Below are 19,698 nucleotides of genomic sequence, written 5' to 3'. Positions count from 1 at the left end.
GAAATCTGACGTTACGTCTGCACCGAAGTGAAAAATACACCAAGAAAAAAATACGTTTGCCAAGGAATCGCTTTCTTGGACGAAGAATTTATTTTCTCGCGAGCGTATTTCTCCAGACAGTCATTCCCAAGTGGTCGAAGTCCATCGCAAAACATGCAACATAAGCATTCCATAATTCAACATAATTGTAATATTTGGAGATGGACTTGGATCACCTGGGAATGTCTTCCCTGAAGAAATACGCTCCTAAAAAAATAAATTCTTCCAAGAAAATTATTTCTTGGCAAAAGTAATTTTTTTCTCAGTGTACGGTTCCAACCACGGGAGGTAAAATAAAGGACTCTTACCCGCATGCACACCTCCTTTATATATTTATGATTTCTCTCCGAAGAAAAAAACAGAAAATGTGTCGAATTTCAATAGAATCAAACTAATAGAATTTTCAGTAGGAATGGATGATTTTTTTAATTTCATTTCATGATAGGACAATCGATTCCATTTTCAACATCGTGCATTCCTATCAGAAGCCTCTAAAATGTTCTAAGGAATGCAGTAGGTTTTTTTTATGAAATTTTCTTATGAAATTTTGTTTGCAATTTTCTCTACAAAAGTTTGCTCTCTTAGATTTCGACGATGCTCTGAGAATAGATCCTCCGAATTCTTCACTGAATGGAGTGTAATAATTTGTTTAATGAGTGATTTCAGGTGGAAATGCCAAAAAACCTCTCCATACTAGCTAACAAAATTTTCAGTAAAAATGTTTCCTGATGTTTTTGCCCAATATAAGATTTTGTTGAGATAATTCCCTGATTATTTAAACTCCAGATTCATCAATTGAACCAGTTTATCTTTATCAACGGAACATGATTCATTCTGTATCCATTCCACTCGGTGATAAATCCCAAAAGAGCGATAACTCTTGGTGATAACTGTCAGAAATAGAATTATTAAAAACTCATACATACAGGGATCGCCATCACAGAATTTAATCGCTTGATACGGTATCTTAAAATCCTCGGACTTGGATTCCAACCACGAGGGCGTATCAGGCCACTCTCCGTTGATGCGATCATTCCTTGCATGGGTCATGTTATTGTATCCAGATTTGGCAACGATAATTGCGTAGCAGCGGATTTTTCCGTAGGTGTCTGGAAACACTGGCAGAAGGATCGCCGCTGTGGTTGTTGTCCTACGAGCCTTGTACGGATCAATTGTTATCTGAGCGGTGTAATTCGCCTCTGGGAGTGGAGGGACTAGAACACACAAATTAAAAATATTTCATAATGAAAGAATTTTGCATGAAACAAATCCACTATGCGAACAATTAGTGCAACGTTTTCTGTCATCAATCGGTTTTTTCTTACGGCCCAGGTTGATTATCTTTGGAATCTGATCTTAGTTTTTTTTATTTTGATAATCTGCAATGAGGACCAGGCTCGCTAGCCACAGATTCCAACTTTACACTTTTAAAGGCATTTCTCATAGAATTTCACCCTCGAGTTTGTGCGACGTCTGTAATGAAAAAGACTTAGAGACTGTTGCCCACATCTTTACTAAATGCCCTCGCTACATTACTCCGAGAAGTTTTTGGTTGCCTGAATTAACTGAGTCTAACAATAACGAAAACGCAGACTCCCTGATGCTTGATCTCCAAAATTCCTTAACCATTATGTTATGTTGCAATGCCAACCCGAAACACACAGTTACAAGGATTCATCACTTTCTAGGCAATGCCGTGAAGCTTCGCCAGTTTCATAAAGAAACTTAGATTCTTTTTTCTTTTATTGTATAATAAAGTTTGGATTGGGAGTCATGCATACGCCTGTGCCATTACGGATTGTTTGATTATAAATAAATATGAATAGAAATTGGAGGTAAATTGTGGCAATATTATTGATAAGGAATGAATAATTGAATGAGAGTGGTATAGAGATAGAGGGATGATTTGTTTTGTTTAGCATCGCAGTGTTAACGCTTTTTACTTTTTCACTTTTGTCACCAAACTATTGACCCGAATGCTCTCTAATACGAATGCCGTAAATGATTAATCAATCTAATTCACGTCTGTTTTGCGTATGTTCTGATATAAAAGGAGAAATAATGTATTCCACATTGCTATGGGGCATAGACCCTGAAGGACAGTTAATGTAATAAATGAATAAATAAGTAATAAATAATCTGCAATGATCTCCAATGGCTATTCAGTTTTACATAGCCCTGGAGTCTCCTAAAAGTATGATTGTACAATAAAAAAAACGTTGAAAAAAAGCTGAACATTTTCAAAGAGCGTTTTTGAGTAATGATGGGAAATAAAACCAATAAGGAGGAAATTGCAAATTAATAATTTGATGTATCTAATGGCTGTTAGGTCGTCATTTGTCAGTAGTCAATGGCTGTCAGATCGTCAGTTACCATGATAAATTCACTATTTCGTCTCGATCGGACTTATTTCTTAATCGTTATTAAAAACGCTCTTTGAAAATGTTCAATTTTTTTCTACTTTTTTTTTATTGTACAATCATAATTTTTAGGGACTCCCGCGTGATGTAAAATCCAGTGGAAATTGTGATATATTTTACATTATGAAGATGGAAAAACAATCGAGATAACGTTCGAAAGATAGTCCACCCGGGCCTTAAATGGTAATCCTGATGCCTTCATTTTTGTTTATTCCATTTCACCGTATACCTTTCGGTTTTTACGGTTTATTATTCCTTCATCACGTTTTATCTGCATATTTGTTTTCCCAAATGCTCTTTCCAGTTTTTCCAAACAATGTTACTTTCCTGAGGTGTTCCCGCGCGGTCACCCATCCATCTAGTGACCACGCTCAGCGCTGTTTAGCTTCTCAAAGCTAAGCCTGCCCACCACCGCAGTGCGCTAACCCCGTAGGGCGCCTTTATTTTTTGAAAACATACATTGGGATTCATTCGGAAGCCTACTACTAATAAAATTGGTAGAAATGAAAATAGGAGAAAAAAATACGTGGAGAGTAGCATTTCAATTGATGATAGTACTATGACATGAAAAAATAGAAGAGAATAGTGGGATAAGAATGAAAAAAAAGAATCTATTCGGAAGCAAAATGCAACTTGATTAGCGGCAATAACCGTACTCATTTATAACAACTGCAATTATTCACTTATTTTTCAATTTCTCATCATTATACCAATATTTTTCTAATGAAGTCGCACTCTAATCGGGAGCGAGCGACCGACCCTATGGAAGTGATTCAAGAGTAGAATGTCAAAACATCTTTCTTGCAGTCGATAAAATTTAATTAAAAAATATAGTTCTTTGTGTAGCTATCATTTATCATTAGAGCCATTAGAAAAAATTTGCTCCATTTGGTTCATCATAATATAATTGTTTTCTGTAATTAGTTGAATAGGATTATGGAAAGATCATAATGACTTACTTCCCGCAGGGAACATTTTCGAAACAGAATTTGGTTCTCCAAGCTTTGAGTAATCCTTTCCCTTTCCAGTTATGTTGAAGATGTAGGTATATTCCTCCCATAATTTCAATCTCTTCGTGCAGATATCGTTCTTGCATTCATGTAAACTGCTCTCCACTTTTTCTACAAAATTGTGAGGCTTGTAATTCTTCCTCTCACCGATAACTGTGATGTTGTAGTACTCGATTCGCTCTCCATGGATTGAGCAAGGTTTACCCCAAAATAGGGTAAACTCTAAGATATCTGGATCGTTGATATTTGGAACTATTGAGTAGTTGAGGAACGAAACTGGCCCAGGTGCTGCAAATATTGTCATAAATAGCATCGGTAAGGTTTTCATGCAGAGAAAAAATTTCATAGACAAATTAAGTGCATTCCATACAAAATTCTATTGGGCTTCTGCAGAACTTCGATTGGAATTTCTATTAATTTTAATAGAAAATATGTTATAGAAAAATTTACTAGAACCTGATTTTCATATACAACTTAGCCTATTGCGATATTTTTGAAAGTTCTGCGGACTAAATTCCACAACAAACCCAGAGTTGAGTTGAGTATTTTTGAGTTTTATTGTTTGATGTTTCCAATGAGCGGAGAAAAAAAGCTTAGAAAAGATATGATGAAGAATTTATATAGAAAATATCCCAATAGAATAGGCCGTATAGAAAGCCACGATCTATTCAAAGAAAAGTCCAGAATTTCCAACTGAAATCAAATAGAATTTTCTAATAAGGGTGGTGCTTATGTATGCTTTTCTATGAAATTTTTTTATGCGTCTTAATGAATAGAAAAAACTTCCACAGAAAAATCTGGCGCATTTGCTATAAAATCCTATTCGGTTTCTATAGCACTTCAATTGGAAACTCTATTAATTTTAATAGAAAATATTGTATAAAAAAATTTAATGGAACTTGATTTTTATATACAACTTACTCTATTGAGATATTTTTTAAAAAAGTTCTGTGGCCTAAATTTTTCAAATTTTTTTGTTTGATTTCTCCAATGGGAGGAGAAAAAAAAGCTCAGAAAAGATATAATAAGGAATTTATATAGAAAATAAACCGTGATTGTATAGAAAGTCACGATCTATCGAAAAAAAAGTCCAGAATTTCGAATAGAAATCCAATAGAATTTGAAGCTTTTCCATGAAATTTTTTTATGCGTCTTGAAGAGTAGATCGAAAAGAAGGCACAAAACAATAATTTAAGCAACAACAACATACCTCCAGGTCTTGTTTCTACGAAAACCTCTTCACTCCAATTACCCCATCCTGCATTGGTTTTCGCTCTAATCTTCGTTTTGTGCATTGAAAATGGAGTAGCGTTTTGATATTTGTACGAGAACACGTTCCCACCGATCTTCGAAATAGTCTCACTGGTTTCTTTTTGTTCTTCACACCAAGAAGGTAATGTATTATTTGGAGACCAGGCAATGAGTTTTATTTCGAAATCTAGTAAGGTACCAGGGAGCTTCGTCGGTGCTTTCCAATTCAGCACGAATTCGGTATCTTTAAGGTCATTTGATGATAAATTCATTGGTGATGAAGGAACTGAAATTGATGAAATGAAATTTCAAATTACTGTCAATGTTCAATGTGTTATTGCCACTTAAATCCTACTGCGCTGTGTTTAAGGGATAACAGAATGCCCCTAATTTCCCAAATTTTTTAACAAATTTCTTGTCAAAAGTTATGGATAGTTTTATAAATCGAAACACATTAATCTCCAGGAGATGATGATGAAGATCTATGGACTTTGGGTTCGAGAAATAATAATTTTGGGCAAGAAATTGTTTTCAAAATTTCGAGGTAATGGTGACCTATTCTGTTATGCACCTCTTAAGGGTCTAATAAATGCATTTTCTCAATAACGAATCACTTCAAGATACGAAATCGCTATTTCAGAGTGACTTTCAGCATTCACAAGTTGCATTTTTCCATAAAACAAGCTCAATAAATTAATATCTTCTGAAATAAGACAAATTTATATGTGCCAGCTTCTGCCACTTGAATCAAACTAAAAAAATTGAGGAAAGTGGGGCAAAATGAAACAGTCAAAAAAATGACTGACGCAATTCAAGCAAAAAAAATTTTCATTACATTTTTTCCATTCAGTAGAATGGAAAATTATTGACAAGTTTTGACAGGCGAAGATTTTGTCAATGAATTAATTGAAAAGAAACTGAAACAGCAAAATCCAAAGTCTAGAGCAAGGCTCAAGGGGAGACCCAGAGGGGGAAAAAGGAAAATGTGTTGCTGAATTTCAATCGAATAATTCATTGACAAAATTTTCGCTCATCAAAATTACTCAATAATTTTCCATTCTACAGAATGGGAAATTATGATTCTCATCAGTATTCCCAAGAATAAAGAAAAGTTGACGAATAATAATTCATAGAAAATTTTTTTTTGTTTGAATTGCGTCAAACATTCGTTTTTTGACTGTTTCATTTTGCCCCACTCTCCCCTACGTGTTCCAATTATTGCCACTCTTCGGAGCTAGTTTATGCCACGTAGGAAAAGAACTCGCAAGAGTAATATCAACAGAAATTTGTTTGCTTGAATTGAGCCAAATAGTCGTTTTCTGGCTGATTTATTTTGCCTCATGTTTCATTTTGCCCCACTCTCCCCTCATTTATTCATTTAGCCACTATCCTGTAAGTATTTGGTCAAATTAAGTAAATATTGGGCGCAGCTATAGTATAGACACTTTTTCACTCCATTACGAAATTCCTGAAGAACAAATTTGATAATTATTACCTTCTTCCTTAGTTTCTACAGACACTTCTGAGCTCTCGCCACTCATCCCCTGAGAGTTTCCAGCAGAAGCGTAGCAACTATACAGCGTGAAGGGGGACAAATCCTCTATTTGAACCCTTTCAAGGACACTTTTTGTTCCATTTTTTATTACTTTCTCGGTAGTTCCATTCAACCCGTCATACCCATGTCCCCGTACCTGGGTAAAGTTGCATCGAAAGATTAATATTGTATCTTCACAGTTATTGTCCTCGTTTGTGTAAACTCGCCACTGCATCGATATTGCGTGATTTGTGATGATAGGGTCATGGGGGAGTCCTGGTGGATTTAAGACTGCTGGAAATGTTCGGTTGGATTGAAACACCTCGGGGGTACTCTCGTTGTAGCTGGTCACTGGAATGATGGTGACTTCGTACACTCGGCATGATTCCAGCTTGTGAAATATCGTTTCGTTCCCTGTGACGGTCTGAGTAATTTTGGAACTGCCATTCAGGGATAATGTCACTCTGTAGTGATTTACGCAGGTGGTGCCGACTGGAGATGTCCAGAAGACCTGCAGAGACTGCTTCCCTGCTTCTGACCATGCTGGAGATGGTTGCCCAGGTTCTGCGCGACATATTTTTGTGGATTAATTCATTTCAGCGAATTTCATGAAATTCATTCATTATCGAGATAATATCGCAGGTGATGAAAACGTTAAAATCTCTTGTTGAGTTTGAAAGGAGGCGTCGAAAGGCTTTTTTTCATAAAAGTTTTTCTGGTAACATCTCTCATTATGGAGATAATTTCATATTCAACAGAAATTATGAATGGCAATTTTGGGATTCTTTGTTAAAGATGATGAGTATTTATCACAACAAGTCATTTTAGAAAACATGTAGAAATTTTTCTACAACAAAGTTCTCTTAAGGGGAGACGGAACCCCTTTGTCTACATCAAATCTTAGAATTGTGTTTTCTCCTACAATTATTAACTTCTATCTATGAAATTACTTTATCGACTCGATTATCACATTGTTGAGTCAATTAAGTAGTTGAATAAATAAAAAATAATAAGTACAGGAGAAAACACAATTCTAAAGATTCATATAAACGCAGGGGTTCCGTTTCCCCTTATAGAGCTGCGGGACACCCCCAAAAAAGCGCTTCTAAATCGACCAATCGACCACTCGCGTACTAATGTGTAATTTTTTTTTAATCAATAGAATATGACCACGGAACGTTAGCTAAGCAATTTTTAATTGATTTTAAGCATTGGAACCCTTCTAAACATCATCCAATGAGGTGGGGTATGCACCGTAGTCTGTAGGCTGGAACTAATGATCCCGCATCAATTTCGGAATCGCCGAGTTTCATGAAATTTATGTTTTTTGGGTCAAGGATTCCAAATTTATCGGTTATTTAAAAAGAAAACAAGCGTTCTATTTGTTATTAACAATTTAATTGTTCAAATCGTCCTATCACCCAAACTATGGGAGATATACGAAAATTTCCAAATCATAAATTATCTAGAATTGAATAAGGAATAATCTTTGTTTATTGTCAATTTTACGTATCTCTTTTAGCTTCTGAGATATGAGCAATAAAGTAGTTGCGCGACCCGACACAGCGCTCTTACGCAACTCTTTCATTACTCATATCTCGAAATCTAAAGGAGATATGTGAAATTGACAGAAAACCAAAATTATTCTTTATTAAATTCTAGATAATTTATGATTTGGAAATTTTCGTCTACCTCCCATAGTTTGGGTGACAGGACGACTTGAACAATTAAATTGTTAATAACAAATGGATTCCAATGCCTAAAATCAATTAAAAATTGCTTAGTTAACGTTCCGTGATCATATTCTATTGATTGAAAAAAGAATTACGCATTAATACGCGAGTGGTCGGCACATGTCTGAAAATCGGGAGTGTCCCGCAGCTCTATTAACGCAACCTCCCAAATTTTGCCATTATTGAGAGCATCACGAATTCAATCGTAATGTTGACGAAAAGGAACTGTTGAGATTTTTTTCTTGAAGATCATCGACATTTAAGACTTTTTGATTTACACTGTTAAAAATTTTTGTCTGAAATTTTCAGTGCAGTTTGTGGAAATTTTTATCGAATTTAATTATCACAGAAATTTCAAGAAATTTCGTCATTGAAAATTCAGAATTTAGTGGAAAAATCAAAGAGAACTGTAGATTTCACTTCTACAGGTCCTCGTGCTGCGCACCCGGGATTTTTAGCCTGCAAAACTTGACACTTTCATTTGTTTGCAACGAAGCTATCGGAAAATATTCCGATAATTTTGAAGGTCTCGGGGTATTATAACTGAGAATTGCCTAGAATTTTAGTAGAATCCCAATAGAATTTCTAGAGAAATCCAATAGAATGTTTTAGCGAATTCGCTAAGTTTTTCGGTCGAATTTTTTAATCATTAAAAACCTATTAATCGGGTTGAAAAGTATAGGCCCTAAGCTTTTTGTCGCAGAACATTTCTGAACATCGGTAACAATTTTTCCCCTCAGAAATGCATTCTAGAAACCCCAAATAATCATAGGAAAGATAAAGTGAATGCGTTGGGTTATAATCTTACGTAAGAAATTAGTTTCAGAATCGATACTGGTGCTTCCATACTCCACAGCCTTTCCATGCACTGAAACAGTGAAATTATACTTTCTGCATGGAAGTAGCTCAGAGGCATTGTACGAAGTCTCGGTGACGTCCACTGACGTGCAGTTGTTGGAATCACATCGGCCAACAATGTACTTGTCTACGCAATCATTGTTGGGCAAATTCCATCCGATTTTTAGCCAGTCAGTGCCCCTGGCTGATACCTTGAGATTCAGGGAGTCATTTTCCACTGAAATGAACGACCGAAGTCAACGAGATTATCAATGATGAAAATCAACAAAACAAATTCCAATATTTCTTATCTAGAGATACTATCGATTGATCGATCAATTTACCTTTCAATCTAGTGGAATCAGAGACTACCCGTTGCTGCTCTTTGCCGTTCTCTGTGTAAGGTGTTACCCTGACGTCGTACTTGGTGCAGGGCTGAAGGTCAACGATGGTGTGATTGAATGTCTCGTTGGAGCTTCGACAGGCTATTTCTCCAGAGGCGCCACTGCGACTCCATGCAATGATGTAGAACAAAACAGTGATGTTGCTGGTTGGTGGCTTCCAGGCGACTGTTAAAGATGTTTCGGTCGAGTCTGTGATGGTGGGGTCACTCGAGCCATCATCTGTGCAAGTAAAATCAATTGAGATTATGAAATTCGGGAATATGATTTTAACGGAGGAACGGAGTACATAAAAAATTCGATAGAAACTTTTATTGAAAATTTTAGTAGGTTTTTTACGGATTTCTCTTGCAGTTCTGCAGCTTCCCCATGGGTTCTTTTCAAGGTAATACAATTGTTCTATTCAATTCAAGAATATTAAATAAGGGAAAAATCAATCAATTGTCACTGAACTTGAAATCAATTGATTGTTTGCTTCCGAATGGAAACTTTGCAATCCTTCAAATTTAAGTTTTGGATTTTTCTTGTTATATCGATCCATAATGATCCAAAAATTCAGAAAATTGAATTTTTAGACCGTGTCCGTACGTACGTATATGCGTACGCATGTAAACAAATTTTTCTTCGATTGTTCGCTAATGAATCGATGGAATTGAATCTTTTTTTTCCTCAAATGTAGGTATCGTTGAGCCCTACCAATCGCCATTAATTCAAATTTAATTCATTTATTAATTTTTAAAATTTTTCCGAAATTGTTTTTTTTCACGATAACTAGAAAAAATGTTTTGAATTGATTGAATGGTGGCTTAAAAAATTCGTTTGGATGTCCTTTTGAGCGAGTTAGAAGATGAAGGTGACAGCAATAATCGTTATTTTGATTTATTTGAAAATTGGTAAAAATCCTGTATTTTTTGAAAATCTGAATTCCCGGGATATCTTTGAATCTCAAGCTTCAAATGAATGCAATCATTGCTTAAAATGTTTGTTTTAATGCCATTAATTCAAAGGGATAATAAGAATAATGGCTGATAACATTCGACTAAGTTGAAAATCTGACAAAATTAGGTAAAAGGAAATTTATACAATTTATTTAAATGAAATAAACAATGTATTATACATAATAGACGGAAATGATGTGCAAAATAACCATTCGGAAGCATATTGCTAATTGATTAGCAAAAATAACTATACTATATGCACTACAAGAGCAATTTCCCACTTGTTTTTTTATTGAATAAAAAAACCGTGCGGAAAACTCTAGAATTTTTAACGAAAATCAACAAGAAATTCGGAATTTGCGATAGAATTCTCTAACGAATGCACTTGAATTTTCTGTCGGATGTTTATATTCATGAAAGGACGGATGAATTCTCGAATTTATGAAATTAGTAGATTCAGAGGTAAAAATGAAATAATCTCTTTGTGGACCTTCAAATTCGTTACAAAACACCTCTTCTTCTAGGTATTTGCGCGTAATAATTTGCGAATGTTTACCTCATAAATTCGTGATTGAGTAATTGATCAATTTATAGAACGGTGAAGGAAAATTCATTTCGCAATTATCTCTGAAATTTATAGGTTACAGAAAATATTAAAACACGCTTCTTGTACCTTGAAATTCTGTTCGAAGAAGGTCTCTCAATAAGTTCTTTGAACCATTCCCATTCGCAGATATTTTCGGAGTAATGCACAAATTTTGAATCACTTTCGAAAACTACAATCCGGGAAGTATGGATGGGGAAATTATTCTACAAATATATCTGAAATTAGTAGATTCAGTACAGGGAAAATTCCGGAGACCTTTTGTGCGGCTCTTGAAATACTCTGCAAAAAACTCTGCAGGCCTTTTGAAATTTTCATTTCATTTCGTTTCTCTTCTAACTGTTTAGGAATACATTTCCAAAATGTTTGAAAAAAAATGTTGAAAATCTGACAAAATTTGGTAAAAGGAAATCTTATTCAATTTAATAAGATGAAATAAACAATGTATTATACATGATAGAAGGAAATTACAGTAGACGCTTCGTATAAGAGGCCTACCCCCACTCTCGGTACTTTTATCCCCTCCCGAATGTATATGTTCCGTGGGCTTCTTCTAACATACCTATGGTCCCGGTCATTTTTCAATGGGAAGAGAGTAGTTAGAAGGATCAAACGGTGTTAACCCTCTAACGTGAAAAGTGTAGTAAAGCGTAGTAGAACGCTCGAATGGAGACGCTGGTATTCCGCTTTGGCGGCCATAGAGTGGGGATATTGAAATTTACTTTATACGGTTAAGAGTCGAACGGGAGGGACGAACGAAGTGATCATGAGGGTCTAATGACCTTAAGGGGGGGGGGGGGGTCACACCACTTTTCTCAAGTAATGGAAATATACATCGATTTTTTTTCACTTTTCCCATCGACAAATTGTAATTTTTCGTCTGTGATTATTCTCGAGTCCACACAGAAAAAAAAAGTAACTTCACGATTTTTTTTTTCTAGATTCTAGAATCTGCAGTTTAGAACTTGCATTTGGCTAAAATCTAGAAGAGAAAAAAACAATTTTAGAAAATAAATAAATGAAATTAATCAACCAAAAAATGATGGTTTTAAGGCAAAAATATTCTGGAATCTATTGAATTACGGGATTAAGTTCCCCTCATTAGCACATTTTCAAAATGAAAGGCATTTTGGAAATTTTGAATTGAACCTTTGGAAAAAAGGAAAAAAATTGTCCTAAAAGGTTAGGCTCAGACGATTCAGCATCATCTGAAACGTGCAGATTCATACTTCCTTAAAGAAACATTTTTTTTACTTTTTATTTTTACCCAATTTCAAATTTCCAAATTCCCTTTAAAAAATAAAAAAAAAATATCCTCAAAAGTTGGGCTCAGATGATTCAGAATCATCTGAAACGTGCAGATTCACTATCCCCTAAAGTGGACAATTCTTCCTAGAAAGAAAAATATTTCAAAAAATGCAAGTTTAGAATCGAAGTTTCTAGAATCTAGTAAAAAGAGACATGGAATTTATCGGAAGAATTTCAGATTCAAGAAAAAAATGGATGGGAATAAGAATAATACGGATTATTTTTAGAATTTTTTCTATAAAAATAATTCGATATGATGGTTGAGTTTATTATTCTTCGAAGGATAAATTCAACCATGATGAATTGATCCATTTCATGATTTTTGCTTCCGAATGGAAGCTATGTAATTGTAATTTTTTTCATTTCCTAATTTTGGGTGGAAATGCCTAGAAATGTCATGAAACGTGAAGAAATGATGTTTTTAAAAAATGTCTGTATGTATGTATGTATGTATGTCTGTGGTCATGTGTGTGCGTATGTCCCCAATTTCCCCCATAACTCGAGAACGGTTGGCGTAACTAACTTGAAATTTTGGTTGCTATCTGGTACTATTGATACTCAAAACTGGGCTAAATTTCAGCTCGATCGGTTGAGCGGTTCCTGAGATACAACAATTCCTCAAAAATCGTTTTTTGCCGATATCTCCTGAACTAGTCGACCGATTCGATTTTTTTTTCAAAATACTCGTCGTGATGATACCTATCTAAATGGATCGAAAAAAGACCATTACACTCCAAGCAATGTAGTTTTATTCTCGTTTTTTCATTTTTTCGCTGAAATTGCTTGTAAACATGCTAACTTAGAAAATAATCGAAATAGAAACTTCAAACTTGGTAGGATTTCAGGTCTTGTGATAACAAAGTTTGATATTTTGGATGAGCAAAATCGGATCGGTAGTTTCGGAGATATTCAACTTTTTATGTGCAACTGTTTTGCTCAATATCTCAAAAACTATACAACTGATTTCAATTTTTTTTTTTCAAAATGTTCGTCTTGATGTCATCTATCTGCATCAATCAAAATATGTATACCCCTCTATAGAAAGTTTTCAAGATATTGCCGTTTTTGTATGTTTTTGTATTTTTTTGGTCAGAATTCACTCTTGAACACTATAACATGGATTAAAATCAGGGAAACCTTTTGAAACATCGACTACTAGTTAGGATTGTTAAATAACATTCCTATATCCAATTTTAGGTCAATATATTCAATAGTTACTGAGATAGAACAATTTATCAAAGATTCTTAAGAAGAAACGGATCAACGCATCTATATTTAGCTGTTCATTTTCACTCTAGGCTGACTTAGAAAGATCATATCACATAAAAAAAAAAAATTTCAGAAGAATGAACGTTTAAAAGAGAGTATTATTATATAATAATAGAGTAAGAAATCATAGTCTCATTATGTAATTTTAAGGAATAATTACTGAATTATATGAAGAATCGTAAGAACGAAACAAAAAAAAAGTCATGGTTGAAAATTGAAGAAAAAAAATTTACACAAAAAGTAACAGTCATGAGTGATCTGTCAAATAGCTTCCGTCATACTGCTTGTTTTTTCTCTGTGCACCACCATTCCTCCAACATCAGCTGCCATTCTATCACGCGGGGTTATGCTTAGAGAGAAAAGGGAATGCGAGCAATACAAATTCAACACATATAAATTGATTAGTTATCGATAAAAAAAAAAGAGCAATGGAATATTTTTACTGAATGAGTTTTCATTAAAAATGAAAATTTCATTGAATTCAGGCGCAACGATCGAGGTATCTTATTTGAAACCCGCTGATCCGTATCTTTCTCCCCTCTATGGGCGCGCGTAGTGAGGGCATCGAGGGGCTATTCACAGGCGAATTGGGTGACACCGCGATTACAAAATGTAATCGATCACCCAGGATTACGGGACTGATTACACTAATTACCATTACCTATGTGATAACCTTGATTACCAAGAGCACAAAATGTGATTACACAATTACAAATGATTTCATCGATTACAGTCTGTGATTACCAAACATCTGTAATCATTGAAATCACAAAAAATGGCCTCTTATTAAATATGAATTGATGGAATAATTAATTATTAGGACCTGCAAAGAAATGAGGAAGGAGGGGCGGGGATTAGAACAGAGGAATGCAGTCCCAATCACTCCATCTAAAAATTTGGGCATTTATAAGTGCTATCAACAAAATAAATTTACTGAATATCTACCATTGATGGGAAATGAAATTTATCAGCAGATAATTCAGAGATAATTCAGTCGTTGGTTCTCCAGAATAATAAGAAATTTCAACTCTGTTGAATCAATTTTCTACGGACGAATTCTCTGTGTAAAACGCATTGGCTATGCAAGGTTCTGAATCATAAACATCTGGGATTCCAAGAAAAATTGGTCCAGGGATCTCTGAGACTTACCGTTGGTAGAAATGACGCGATCGAAAATTCAAAAACAAAATTCACGGCCTCACTAGGAGTAACTACGAAAGATTACACTGATTACAAATGATTACCACTTGATTACCAAAACTTCATTACAAATACGGTAATTATGTGATTACAATAATTACATTGATTTCACTGGGATTACAAGTGATTACATCAGCGAGTGACATCTCGCGATTACGCCTGTGAATTATCCCTCGGGGGGCATAGGGGTTCCCGAAATTCCACTGTCCTATTGTCTCTAAGGTATCTTATACGAAGCCTTTCCTGTATGTGCAAAATAACCATTGGGAAGCATATTGCTAATTTATTACCAAAAATAACTATATTCAATACAACAGCAATTTTCCACATGTTTTATTAAAAAAAAGAACCGGTAATTTTTTTCGTGCGTGTGGACAAGGTCTCTTACCTGCTCTCTCAATAGTCATCGAGAAATCCCGAGCGTCGTTGTAGTCCTCATGTTCTGAGGGAACGGAGGGTTTGCATAGTTGAATTTTCGCCGGATCGGTTTCGTCTGTTCCCTCAAATGTTTTAGTCTTCTTCTCCATCACATTCGTAACAACCTGGTGGTAAGTTGAAGGGACAGTCGTTTTTCCGATTTCGGAGAGGAAGTCTTTGCTGTCGATCGAGGGAGGAGTAACTGAGGGCGTCGTATGCCAGGGTGATTCAGTGGTTGAAGTCGATGCACTTGTCGACGAAGGCATTTCTTCTGACACTTCCTTCTTCGACTTCACCGCAGTTATCAGCATGTCTTCAGCATTTAAGAATGTTGTGACGTCCCAGGGAATTGATGTCGTTGTGTAATCCGTTGTTAATGAAGTTCCTGAGGTGTCCGGTATTCTTTCACTTGTCGATGCGAGGGACGTTTCATCACCGATTGTTCCTTCTGGTTCTGGAGTGGAGATGAATTCTTTTGTTTCATTGACAGCGATCAGTTCTTCGGTTGTGGATTCTATCGCGTTCTCCCATTTCTGAGCCGTTGGTAATCCAGAGGAAATTGAAATAATCAGGGTTAGTTGGAGAAGGAAGAGTCGGAGGCCGGATGACATGATTGTTGTGTCAGTAAATCCTATTGAAGAGAAAAAAAAGGAATTAAAATGGGGAACTAAATCAATAGCCAAGTGGTGATAGGAGAATTGCACTGGAGAGCAGTTCTGCAGAGCGAAAGAAGAGGTCTGAATGTAGAGATATCTTTGAAAAATTAATCGTACAATTATTCGTAAAGTGGATTTCACAAAGCTTCTCTTGTAGAGCGGAGTTGAATCAGCATGGGACGCTGCTAATTTTTTTTATTGTTATGCTGCTAGTCGGAAAATAATTCAAATTTCATGGACAATGGGGCAGTAATTTTCATAAGAATGATATTGAATTTGATTTTTAAAAAAGATGATTATGAAATTTCAAGTTTTTGGTAACGTTCAAGGAATCTATAAGTTTTTATAGGAACTAAGATGGAAGTTTTACCATTTGCTTCCATTTTCCATTGAACACGAACATCTAAAACTACAATGGCCGAAATTTTAAATTTTGGTCTGCATTTGCCTCTTTTTTGCGAATTTTTTCAGTATAATTAAGCTGCATTAAATTCATATTTCCCATAGAGAATTAAGAAAAAAACAGGTTTAACCGTGTAGCGAAAATTGTGTACACTGATAGAATGATTCATTTATTTCAAACGAGATTCGTTAACTATTAACGAATGGTAGAGTTGAATATGACCAAATGAATATTTGTTAATAGTTAACGAATGGTTCACTTGAATGGCGAAAGTCAAGTCAAACAAGGCTCCTCAAATATACATTCGTTAACTATTAACGAATGAACATTTGGTGGGATCGAATAGACCCTAACCTCCAACCAAAATCCATTCGATAACAATAACTAATCCATTCTATCAGTGTAATCTTCTTTTCTTTTTCTTCTGTCAATTTTGGGATTATCAGCAAAAAAGTATTGTTGAAATGAACTTGAGTCGTTACATTTTAGAGTTCTACGGCTGCTTATTCTCCAGCTATCTAACATTGAGAAAGCAATATAATTTTGCCAATTAAATTTATTTCAGGCAAGAAGTTATAATGCAATTTTGTAGGGAAATTACGCGCATTCGTTTGAAACAAATTTTATTGGCAGAATTATATTGTTTTTCTCAGTGTAGCAACCAAAAACTTTGGGAGAAATTCCCACATTTTTAAAAATTTGATGTTGAAATTTGAGGGAAAAAGTCTTTAGATTCACAACAAGGACTAATTTACCTGAAATGTATACATATATGTTATTTTAGGAAATTTTCAAAATAACAAAATAACTATTCAAAATAACATTCAGTGTTACGTTGAATTATCACAATGAGTGCGAAAATTAAAAGTTTCGTTGAAACATCAATCGTCGCTGAACATGAAAAAACACTTTTTTTTTAATTTCCAAGATACATGAGGGAGTTCATGAACTATTTGATCTTATATTGAATTCAATTTTACACCATTGAAAATTCTCATACAACTGTTACATGAATTTCAGAAAAATTCTAAATTAGAAATAGAACAAATCGTGTGAAATTGTATAAAAATAACTTTTATCTCGATGAATAATACAAAATTCATGAGTGATGGACCATTGAAAACACTTGCATTACGACATCACGTCAGAACGCCCATATAAAAAGTTCACTGACGTCATAATAGCAGACATCTCCCCAAATAGTTGCTTGATTGTTCATGACTTTTTGAAACAAAAGAAATACATATCTAATATTTTCCATTCAAATTTTATATTTCATAATTCTGTTTAATAAAAAAAATCATTCTACAACCTAATTGAGAGATAAATCGACGAGCTACTCACTCCTGAAATCACGGCGCCACTCTGGCATGAAATCATTCTGAAATCACGTGAAATCACAAAATTCACTGAAATCAAGTGATTTCAGCTCTCCGAAATCGTTTCTGAAATTATTTCCGAAAATACGCGAAATATCCTGAAATCAATTAAATCACCGAAATCAGTGGCGCACTAGCGTAGTGGGAACCGTGCAAGTAATTCGTGATTTTGAATTTGACACGCCTGCCAACGGTGATAATAAAATGCCGTACTCACGGCCATGCTGGTTTTCCCAGACAAATGTCGTATGAGTTTATTATCGGATGGATCCAGAAAGTCCATTCGTTATAGTTTAAGATACTTCAGGCCAAGAATCAATAGTTCGCAAGTCCTCAATATGTTGGTTATTTAATAAAGACCATTCAAAACTCAGCAGTGATAGACTTCAGCGAGTTAGGGACGAATAAATAACGAGAAGTACTAATCATCGACGTAAGAACCCTTTGCAAAACGAAAAAAAGGATTTTGTGAAAGAATTCAAGGAAATCCATAGGGGTGATTGGTGTTTATTTCAGGAGGAAAAATATCCTACTTCTTGTTCATTGAGATGAATTTCGCTGAATTTCGCTTTTTCAGAGGGGAAAACTCTGCGAAGCAGGGAGTTTTCGAGCGAATATGCTCGTGTCAGTACTAATAGCAAAAATATAGGTATTCTTTACCATTGGTATGTTTTGGATAAAAGTCTGAAGAGTTTAAAGTCGGAGCCAATGAGTTCTCACGGCTACATTAATATAAGCCAATATCGAAGAACGATTTCTCCTCCTCTGATCACTGAGAGTGGAGATTTGAAGCTCCCTGAGAGAATTTTTGATGAAGTTAAAAAATATTTCTAAATGAATGAGTTAATGTTATAATAATCAGTGTATAAAATCATTTATGTAACTTTTGTTTTCTAATATAAAGTTCTGAAATTGATTGGAATTTGTGAATTATTAGTGGAGAGGCTGGGGTAAAATGGACGGCTTTTCATCGTCATTAGCTCAAGATCGGTGGAGTGAAATCAAACGAATTAATTATTATTTGCCAGTTATTATTGCCAGTTTTGATTTTCATAATCTGACATGATCCGTTTTGCCCCACCTCTATTATTTATTAACTTTATTCGTCGTGGTTTCAATGACTTCATCTTTTCTGAAATCACTGATTTCGAATTAATGAAATTATTCGAAATCACGAAATCACCGAAATCTTTTTTTTTTCAAAATCCCGGTATCACTCAATTATGGAGTGAGTAGCTCTCGAGAGAAATCATTTAAAAGAAAAACTCTTATTTCTTGAAGAATAATAATAAAATTTTTTTTACATTCCAAAGCAGGGAACCGTTCCAAAGCTGGTGTACCCACAGTATCGCGGGTACAAAGACTCCAAATAAAAAACTGAACCGTGCGTGGAGGGATCTCGCTCTTTCACTCCATTGCTAGCTTTTGAAAATCTCATTTGCACTTGAAACTAGTTTCCATCGATAAAAAATAACTCCTTAACCACGAGATAATGCGAGATTGACGCAACAATTAATTCGTCATTTCCTCGAGACAACACCGGTTCATCATGTCAATGTCACTGATTTCAATCTAATCAAATGTCACTTCTTCTTAAAATAGTCATGTTCACAATTTTTATTTTCCTCGATCTACGCAATTGCGATGTTGCCCGGTAACTCGAGTATAATAACGCACTCTGTCGAGTGCACAATCTGGCGATTAAAAATTACCGCAGATGTGTGGGCCGTACCGGGAAACCAGCTCTTGCACTATCAGCAACCGAAGGCACTTCCGGTACCGCTTGAATTTTTCGAGGAAGTCGAAGACACTTTTATTCAACAATTATGAATCTTCGTTTTTCAAACTACTTTATTAAACTGAAGATTAATCGCAGTATGAATTGCACTGTTGTGAGTCAGAGGAGATAATGTTATTAATCACGTAAATAATGATAGCATAAAGTGTGGAATTTTTTCAAGTCTTCCAATATTCGTTGATAATAACATTTTAATTGTCATTTTGAGTTAATTGGAGGGAATTTTACGTGACTATCAATTATTTTTCCACTATGATCAATAATTGGCGGAGCTCGTTTCAATTAATTCAATTAATTCAGATCTTAAATGATGAAATAAGGATTAATGTTTTTAATTAGATTTTTCTTCGCGGAATGGTTCAATATTTTAAATCCACAGGGATTTGCGGTTCGGGGGATGATTATTAATGGAAATCTAATGAAGCAATGAAACGTGTCCCGATAAGACTAGAGTCCACCGTCCACTGCTTGAGTTTTCCAGCGAGTGTTTCTCTCCCTCTC

General features: G+C 35.0%; 1 protein-coding gene across 3 annotated transcripts in view; it reads right to left on the bottom strand.

The window, feature by feature from the left end:
• LOC107042929 (tyrosine-protein phosphatase 10D) overlaps nucleotides 1–19,639 on the bottom strand; it is a 37,663-nt gene extending 18,024 nt beyond the window's left edge. For all 3 annotated transcript variants that reach the window (XR_001461196.1, XM_015264185.1, XM_015264186.1), the window contains exons 1-8: nucleotides 18,704–19,639; nucleotides 14,933–15,592; nucleotides 9,169–9,447; nucleotides 8,796–9,062; nucleotides 6,216–6,818; nucleotides 4,680–5,006; nucleotides 3,419–3,757; nucleotides 966–1,253 (exon numbers count right to left, since the gene is read on the bottom strand). Coding sequence is in view for 2 of the 3 variants with exons in the window: in XM_015264185.1 (XP_015119671.1) it covers nucleotides 966–1,253; nucleotides 3,419–3,757; nucleotides 4,680–5,006; nucleotides 6,216–6,818; nucleotides 8,796–9,062; nucleotides 9,169–9,447; nucleotides 14,933–15,572 (2,743 nt within the window). In the remaining variant the exon portion in view is untranslated. The remainder of the gene's footprint in view (nucleotides 1–965; nucleotides 1,254–3,418; nucleotides 3,758–4,679; nucleotides 5,007–6,215; nucleotides 6,819–8,795; nucleotides 9,063–9,168; nucleotides 9,448–14,932; nucleotides 15,593–18,703) is intronic.
• Nucleotides 19,640–19,698: the final 59 nt, after the last annotated feature.

Source organism: Diachasma alloeum, unplaced genomic scaffold, assembly GCF_001412515.2.
Source record: "Diachasma alloeum isolate Michigan unplaced genomic scaffold, Dall2.0 Dall_scaffold_00539, whole genome shotgun sequence".
Classification (NCBI taxonomy): domain Eukaryota; kingdom Metazoa; phylum Arthropoda; class Insecta; order Hymenoptera; family Braconidae; genus Diachasma; species Diachasma alloeum.
This window is presented reverse-complemented; position numbering and strand designations above follow the sequence as displayed.